Genomic DNA, 9,132 nt, shown 5'->3' on the forward strand with positions numbered 1-9,132 from the left:
TCGACACTAGACAACTCCATTTCACTTATCCTTCTTTTTTCTGCCTCTCTTTTTTATTCTTCTTTTTGCATTTTTCGAGAGAGGTTGTGGAAATTTTCTATGTCGGTTGACGAACCATTTCTCGAGGGGAACTTGCGCTGGTGGAGTAACGAAGCGTGACCGGCCTTGGTTTGTACCACTTTTATTTTTATTTATTGGCTTTCGTTTTCTCCATGGCTTTTCTTTCTCCTTGGCGGTTGGCAAAGTGCCATTTGGTACCCAAATCGGCTCGGGTACTGTTGCGTTGTCCGGGTAATGCTGGGTGAATTCGGAGAAATTCGAAGAGTTCAGGGACTTAAGCAGAAATTTACCACCAAACTAATAAATCATCAGCACTTTGTGGAACAAAAACAGTGATTTCTTGGAACTTTCTGGTTCAATTTCGGGAGTTGTAGAGATCGGATTATAGCGAAACGAAGACTAGTATTTAAAGTTAGTGTGCGAAGGAAGGGTTTAGAATTGGAATTTCAGAAAAAGGTCGAGTAAATGAGTCGGAATAAATTTTTGAAAATGGGTGACAGAATAATTGTTTCATGGTTGAAAAATCAAAAGCTTGATTCTGTTTCGTAGATGGTACTTTAGGGGCGATTAAGAAGGCTATAAGATGTCGTTTTTTACTGATTGAGATCAATAAAAAGTTTCTAAACATGGAATAGGTGTGTAAACTAAGAATGACTCGAAAATGGGGTTTCGGTGATCTTGGTAAATGCTTGAAGCTTTGAAGAACATAACAATGGTGAAATTTGATTTAGACTAAGAAAGCTTGAACCGAGGATTGGGTAACGATTTTACTGACTTAACTAAGAGATTGCAAAACGATTTGAGAATTGGTTGATTAGACTAATTAGATGCTAAAGAACGATTTCTACGAACCTAAGGATTGATAAAAAGGCATGTTGGCAGAGAATTTGAGAGAAAAATTGAGTTGTCTGTGTTTGATTGATTTTTGAGTGGGGATTGAAATGAATGAGTTAAGCTCTATTTATAGGATTTTGTGTAACAAATCCCATGTTAGTGGCCCTTAAACTTCTCACCCAGGATCCCATTACCTTTCCATAAGTTGAAGAAAGAAAATGGCTGAGTTGGGAGTTGGAAAAATGGAGGTAATGCCGTGAAATACGTTCCTCAAATAGGTAGACATATTCAAACCCGTTTTTCAGCATGCTTCTCTTTGAAAAATTCTACCGGCTTCGTTTTAGCTTCGTTTTGCTCAGTTTTTTACATTCCGGAAAGCTAACATCCCGAGTTTTCTCAAAAAAATAATAGCTGTCTGATATCTTGCTGTTTCGGGGTACGTTTTCATCGTCGAAGTTGCTGGACGGGTTACTGAAAAAATGGTGCAAATTTGCCCGTGATTTTTTATTATTTCTTTTTCTTTTTTTTATAATCATCTTTTGATATTATTTTTTATTTTTTTATCACATTTTTATTTTGTTGAGAGATAAATTTAATTAAAAATAAAAATAACTATAGAGTAAAATTATAACCTATGCTAAAAATATAAAAATTAAATTACCCCCAACAGCATGAAATAACAGTAGACCAATATGTTTAATCTTATGTCAGGTGGAGTAAAATTAATTTTGTTTGGAAAAGTTAGGTATAAAATTGCTCAATTTTGTAGGTTAGTACATATGTGATAGAGATAAATTTGGACCTTATCCATTTATCTTCATCTTGATAGTGAAGATCAATTTGGCATGTAACATCATAAATAGTATAATTAAATATCTATCATAGAAAGTGGAACATTTTTTTATGATTAATTTATATGTGTTAGTAACACACTAAATATCTTAGACATAATTAATATTTAGGTAAGGTAAAATTTATTTCAATTAGAAATTTATTTGTATCATTTTTTTTTTTTGAATCAATTTGTATCATTTTATGCATTAGGATCAACACTTCATTTCCAAAAAAAAAAAAGTATCAAATTTATGCATAGCTACAAGCCTTAAAATGTAAAACCGGACCGAATGTCGAACCGGATTGACAATTGGGTTAGGGGTTAATGGATTCATCCGGTTAACTCGGATTGGTTGAACCGGACCATATTATGAATAATATATATATATATAATTTATAGTTAAGGAAATTAATTTTATAAAAAAGAAATAGTTAAAAATAAATAAATAGGAAAAATGAATTGATAAAGAAAAAAAAAGCTAAAAATGTTACCACATAGTGTTGATTTTTAATAATTATAAAAAATTTAAGTGTACCAGCTAAAAAAAATTAGCAGCTATAATAAAAAAACAAAAAAAAAATGTAAATAAAAATGTAGAAAAAAGATAAATAAAAGTGGAACACGCAAACGATGGTCTCTCTCCTTTTAATAATGTATAAAAAGTAGCAGCCTAGATGACGAGCATTTAGCTTCTAAGTGGTGAATTGGAGTCAGTCCGGTTTGCCGGTTTGATATCGGTCTGCCTCATTCCGGTTCATCACCTGTCAATAACATTGACCCAGAATAACCAGACCGGATACATATCCGGTTTACGGTTGAACCGGTTCAACCGGCTGGTCCACTCCAATTTTAAAAATCTTGGTTTTATTCCATTTTCATTTTTTTTATAACTGTACTCTCATACCCCGTCATCTTTCCATCATATCCTAAGTATTTGAAACTGTGCCGTTCTTGTAGTGGATGCATGGACACATACTCCAACTGGTTGCCTCCCTATTACGTGCATCAGAGCAGTTTCTGTCTAGGCCACCTGCCCATACCACATGACTTGATAAGTTCCAGTTTTTTGGAACCTTACAACGTCCCACTTCCATTATATACTCAAACACAGTTTTCAACCAACCTCCACAACAACCATAATCATTGATGCTAGCATCCACCAACTGTTGTGAAGATAGCCGTAATTGTCCAGGAACACCCAGAATTGCCCTGATTTCTCACTGGTTAAAAGCTTGGAGAAAAAAACACTCTGAATTAGATTCATATAAACACTCTGAAATTATTATTTCTTAGTAATATTAAAAAGGAAAACAAAAGTTAACGTGTTATTTATCTTTTTTTTTCTATCTTATCAAATTATTGTTCTTGTGTTTGATCCAATTGTAATCATAAATTTCCATTATTAGAAATGGATCATAAAATGAATGAGCAGACATAAAAATGAAATTCTATACTAACTAAAGTGCATTTTTTAGATATAAAGGACTCACAGAAACATCAATTAGATCAGTATAAAGTTTAGACTCACATTACTTGCAACCTCTTATCATCTTCGTCTTGAGCGATGCTTTTCGCTGGCGACATTCTGCAATCTCTGCTAAAATATCTCTTTTTAATATTCCGATTGCACTCACATCTTGGAAGAATATTTTTTAGAGTTTCTTCACCATGATTTCTCCTGCCCAAAATTAGCAAAGTTAAAACCATTGTTTTTTCCTCTTTTTTTTTTTTCTTTTCTCAATCAAAATTTGCTACTATTTTATGTACAATGATGAATTATAGCAACAGGAATCTGAAAGCTTTTTTATATTCTATTAATGGTGATTGCAGCACAACTTATTGTGCTTCACCATTCTAAATGACATCAAAGATGAAGTCTCTAGATATAATTACTCAACTTTTGATTTAACTAAACATGGTAAAGTTCAGATACTAATTTAATTTAGTCATTAAAACAAAAAGGTTTTGAAAATTGTGTTGCATCTCAAAATCTTATGGAACAAAACCTTAAGCAAAAGAAACCTCAAAGGAGACAATATTTGCAAGATGCAATTGGAATAAAAGAAAAAAGGAAATATGAAAAAAAGACATATGTTGCCTTCCAACAACAACAAGCTGCTTGTTGACAAATTAATCAAGTTTACACGATTTTAATTTCGTCAATCGAACATGGACTCACCTTCTGTGCTATTTGAATGCTTCACAGTAATCTTCACACCATTGCAAGTGAATCAATTAAGGAACCCAAACTTCAAGAACAACCAAGTCAACATATATTGAAGTGGTAAACTGCAGTAGATCTGGGAATATTGGAATAACAAGATTTTATTAGATCCCGTAGATGGAAGAGGTAAACTGTAATAGATCACGGAAGAATCAATTTCTTCCAAAATGAAGATGAAAGTGAAAATTAGATTGAGGAGGCTGAGAAAGGTAAGATGCCAAGAGACTAGTAGAAAAAAAAAAGAGTGTTAGGGAAACTCTAGAGTAGATACCATTATAAAGTAGCATGGTTTTGTTTTTTTATGGAGGCATCTTTATAATGGCATTTTGTGAGGATTGTAATACGTGTATAAAACGGACAGGCTCCTCCCTCAAAAAAAATACTTCGTAGAAAAGCTCTTAATCAAAAATACAAATTGCTGTGTAAAGAAAGAAAATTAGAGGGAACTTCCTAAGTATGCCGTCGCTGACGAGAGGAACTTCCTCTTGCGAGGCCTGTTGAGGAAGAGAGGGAGAAGAAGAGAGATACAAAGCTAAGTCTTCAATGTAGGGTTTTGAATTATTTAGGGTTTTTTATTTATTTTAGGGGTTTTTATTAAATTTAATTGATAATATGATAGTTAGGGTCTACGATTGAATTGATAGGGGTTTTGGTTCTTAGGGTTCAATTGAATTGATTGAATTGAATTGATAATGTGATATTTTTAGGGTTCAATTGAATTTATGATATCTAGTTTAGGGATTTTAATGAAACTGATAATATGTTAAATTTTATAGGTTCTGATCAAATTGAATTGATAATGTGATATTTAACTATTTTGTTAAGAGGTTTTAATTTGAAATATGATATTTACGTGTTTTGATTAAATTGAATTGATAATATGTTAAATTTTAGGGGTTTTGATCGAATTGAATTTTGTAATGTTTTTTAGAATATGGCATCAAGAAAGGGTAAATTGCCACATGTTATTGTTTTGTAATTTTATTTTATTTTTTATAAATATGCTAAGTAGCATTTAATTTTTTTTCTTACATGGTCAAGCCCCTCCGAGGTTTAGGTCCTGGCTCCGGCACTGTTCAATTGTAATGTCAAATCTGGATTTGCACAAGAAAGAAAACATTGATAATGTTGAAATGTTCAAATGGTCTTCATCTTCTTCTTCCCGTTGGGAGGATCTAAATACGGAAATACTAGCACTCATACTCGCTGAATCTCGATAGAAGAAAGGGTAGGATTGGTTTCGTTCACTACAAGAAAACAGCTAGTTAGCTACCGCAATTTTGGTAGCTGATGCAGTAGCTAAAGCTGTTTACCGACTGAATTGAGTGGTTTACCGACCAAAGACATTCAGTCGGTAACTCATTAGTCGCTGGAGAAACGCCGACTATTTCTGACGATAGTCGCAGACTTTAGCGACTGTTCGATTTAGTCGCTGACTGGTCGCAATTTATACCGACTATATTTTGCGACTCAAATTAGTCGCTAATGGGTTAGGTCGACATATGGCTGATTGGTTTACCGACGAATTTCTGACAGAAAAGCTATCGGTAATTTGCTAAAAATATCTGATCGACAGACTAATTCCGTCGGTAATCTACTGGGCAGTTTATTATATATAATAATAATTGTAATTAGAATTAGGATTATGAAATACAATTATAAACATATTTAAACGTTCACAAATAAATTAACCACAATAAACAACATTGATGGAAAATTAAAAATATATTTAGAAATAATTAAAATATTTGAAACATAAATATATCAAAAATATGACACAATGTATCATAAAAAAGTTATATCTAATTGTTAGATTAACCTGAGTTAGAGCTATGCTCTAACCTCTGTACAATTGCCTAAAGATGATCAATACTTTTTTGAAGTTTGCTAATACATGGGACTATTTGTATCTCCAACTCAGTTGATCGCTCCAACTGTATACCTTCTATCAACCACTCTTGTCTTTCACTTGGTGTGGATGTGCTAATAAATTAGTTCCGTACCAGCTCATCATCTCCATGTACTATCTTCAGCTTCTTCTTTTGCTTAGAGTAACGATGATAGATTTTCCTCTGTCAAATTGGAGCAGAAAATTCAACAAAACAATCATAAGCTATAATGAATATATGTTTTATTAAAACATAACCTTCAAAGAGAAATAAACACCAGCTCACAACAGACACGGACGAAACACAGATAAATGTCAGTGCAACATTGATATCAAGTCAATGTACAAGCTTTCCAGTTATCAACGGATACCAAAAGCAAAAGGAGTATGGATCCTTAAAAGGGATTTCAGATTTCATTGATCTTTTATTTTCTTCTCCATATTTTAATAAAAAAGAACACTTCAAATAAAGGGAAAATTACCTTCTCTTCTGGAGCATCAAATGCCTTTTGCATTTGAGCAGCACAATGAAATCTGTCAACTCTGCCATTGAGGCTTGCTCTCCTGAACCACAGAATGTAGGTCAAAGGCTAAATTTAGTTGATATCTTAAACTTACTTAAAGTGACCAATTGGTACTCGAACTTGCTTAAAGTGACCAATTGGTACTCAAACTTAGAGTATATAGGTCAAGGAAAGTTAGAGCTGCAAATGTTCAAAAAGGAAAGTAAGAAACAAGTTAAAATACGTTACCCCATCTCTCTACAGCCATTGAACTCTCCTCCTCGCTGTAACCCATTTTTGTTAGCTGAACAACCTGAAACTGATTTATACTCCTTCAATCTAATTACTACAGCAAGACAATGTTGAACGCACACTAAAACTGATATTTCTAAAAACAGGCAATTGTAATAAAGAATGACAGCTACCTCATATTCCATTAAAACAGAAATTACAGGTAGAAGATAATTGTTTGGATTAAAAGCATATTATCTCACCATGTGAGTAGAGCCTCTAAAATTAAATCTGTATTCTCCTCTCCTAAACATTTAACACACCATGGTTAAAGATGAGAAATTAAACATGAAAGTTGGAGTTCAGATCACAGAAAGAAAGATTTAATACCATTGGCCCGAATTGCTTCAACAACCCTTTTTTCTGGAAATCCCATTCCAATAAAATAATCAATCACCTTGGATCCAGAACCACTTGCAGCTGAGCTTGCCTTCATTCAAATCAAATTGCTATCTTAGATACAAATAATGCCCTTTACATTTTTTCAGAAAAAAAAGCCCTTTATACATGTTTATTTCTTAAGACTGATGAAGTGATTCACATTACCTCTGTTACTTTTGGCATAGCTTGTGCAGAAGGAGGTCTCAAAAGTAGACCCAAAATTCAATAGAGTTATATTTTCATAATCAAGTTCATGGCTGCAAAAAATGGATCAATACTCACTCAAATGGAAATCTAATATGCCATAGAAGATTCTAAGGTTTTGTGAAAATTATGCCAACCATGAAGCATGAAATTACCATTAAAGCCAATCCCATAATCTTCATTTGGGACAACCTTTGCTGCAGCTGGATTGTAGAAAACTTTGAGCTTCCCACCCTATCAATGATTGATTTATGAGTGTATCATCAAACGAGCAACAATGGATCGAGTGAGTTCTTAACATTCAACTTACCGAAGATGGAAGGAAGACCATTCATGGTTTTCCAATATAAATGAGCCTTTCCCAGTTCAAACATCGCCCAGCTAGGCAATGCATACCTGAAAACAACTCGGTATCAGATTCTTAAGGAAAACCAGTCGACCTCTTTCAGTCAAAGGAAAACCAGTATCCTATGTAGAGAGAGACAACAGAGCAAAGACAAGCAACAAAGAATCAGCACATACAGGTACCTACATATTGATTTTGAAATAAGCAAGATTCTTAAGGGAGAACTACCTACCACTAAATACATCAGTAGCGTAGTCCACGCATCAAATCATGCCAAAGATGCAGCAAATAAATGAAAATAAACATACCAAATAAAGAATGAAGGCCCCGATTGTGTGGATGGTGAAAAACCTAGGCTAGAAGGAAGAAAATTATGACTAGCTAGATTGACGAGAAGAACCGATCTCAAGTGTAGTGCAGGTTTTCTAAGGGGAGGGAGGACGAGGGATTTTGAAACAGTTTGCCAACAAATAAATTAGGGATTTTGAAATTTTATTTCATTTTAGGTAAGGTTGAATATATAAATCAATATGCTCATAATTTTTTATATTAATAATACAAATCACCTGGCATTGCTGTTTGGTCCAATAAACATCAGTACATGACTCACAATCCCAAACAACCTTTGAGATTCAAGCGATTGGTAGCCTCAATCTGCCGCCATCGTAATCCTTTAGCCAAACCGACGATAAGCACTCTATCTTCCGCCCGTTGCCTTCCACACGAAAGCCCCGCCTGATCGTCAACCACCGCAAAGCGTGAAGCTTGTTGTCGGACCTTCCACGACCGCACGACAGCAACTCTTCTCTCCTAACTCCGGTGAATGACAGTAAAAATGAAGAGGGATTAGGTCGGAGAAGAAGGCAGCAGAGTGGGCTTAGGTCGGAGAGCAAAGAAGAGATGAAAAGGGGTTTAGGTCGAGGTGAGTGAGCAGAGAAGAGATAGAGGCGGCTTAGGTCGAGAACAGAGGGAATTAGGTTTTCCCTTCTTTAGGTCATTTTATATTTCTTTTTTCTTTTTTAGTTTTTTTTTCAATTTTTTATTATTAGTCAACAGAAACTATGGTGGTCAAACCAAGATACATGGCCCCCAATTTCACTCACAGTTGTTGCGACTAAGAAAAAGAAGTAGCGACCAAATCAGTAGCAACGTTAGCGACCGATTTTTTTCTGGTCGCTAATTTCGGTCGCTAACAAGCTGATTTCTTGTAGTGGTTGCTCTACAAAAATTGGTTAGCATGTATTTTGGGACCTTATTGCTGGTCAGAAATCAACATCCAGAATTGGTGCCGGAAACGGGAACGTTCTGTTGAGGATGTTGACTCGGTGGCACATAAGCTTATGAACCGCAATAGAGGTTCATTTCGGTTGCTCTCTGCCTTGAAGCTTGGAAATCGAGGCTTCATTTCCGCTGCTAACTGGTAATTGATTATAAATGTTTTCCTATTTTTTGTGCTATTTCAATGTTTAATGATGGTTTCTTTGATTCAACATATCATTGTAGAGAGTATAGTTATCAGTATTGAGATATGTCTTAAAATCCATTTGAATTTAACTTTTCTTAAGT

At 34.3% G+C, this 9,132-nt stretch overlaps 1 protein-coding gene across 3 annotated transcripts; it reads right to left on the reverse strand.

Moving 5' to 3' along the window:
- Window positions 1-5,689: 5,689 nt before the first annotated feature.
- On the reverse strand, window positions 5,690-8,538 carry LOC136201044 (uncharacterized). Of its 3 annotated transcripts, none has more exons than XR_010673651.1 (9): window positions 8,133-8,538; window positions 7,531-7,616; window positions 7,376-7,454; window positions 7,182-7,273; window positions 6,966-7,065; window positions 6,839-6,881; window positions 6,594-6,657; window positions 6,324-6,405; window positions 5,690-6,025 (listed from the first exon to the last, which is right to left on the reverse strand). XR_010673651.1 is itself a non-coding variant. In XM_065991591.1 (8 exons), exons 4-8 carry the CDS (start codon window positions 7,197-7,199, stop codon window positions 5,945-5,947), a joined length of 345 nt encoding a protein of 114 aa, XP_065847663.1. In that variant the 5' UTR covers window positions 7,200-7,273; window positions 7,376-7,454; window positions 7,531-7,616; window positions 8,133-8,538; the 3' UTR covers window positions 5,690-5,944. The 3 variants fall into 3 exon arrangements, 1 of the variants encoding a protein (XP_065847663.1); XR_010673650.1 differs by having other exon boundaries at window positions 6,594-6,663; XM_065991591.1 differs by lacking the exon at window positions 6,839-6,881.
- Window positions 8,539-9,132: the final 594 nt, after the last annotated feature.

The sequence above is a fragment of the Euphorbia lathyris genome, chromosome 7 (genome assembly GCF_963576675.1).
Source record: "Euphorbia lathyris chromosome 7, ddEupLath1.1, whole genome shotgun sequence".
Taxonomy (NCBI): domain Eukaryota; kingdom Viridiplantae; phylum Streptophyta; class Magnoliopsida; order Malpighiales; family Euphorbiaceae; genus Euphorbia; species Euphorbia lathyris.

Excerpts from the sequence above, each read along its gene's own strand:
- LOC136201044 (XM_065991591.1), bottom strand. Across the intron at positions 6,658-6,965 it reads TGAAGCAATTCGGGCCAATG|GTTGTTCAGCTAACAAAAAT; the intron begins GTATTAAATCTT and ends AATCAGTTTCAG. Across the intron at positions 6,026-6,323 it reads TTGATGCTCCAGAAGAGAAG|AGGAAAATCTATCATCGTTA; the intron begins GTAATTTTCCCT and ends CCAATTTGACAG.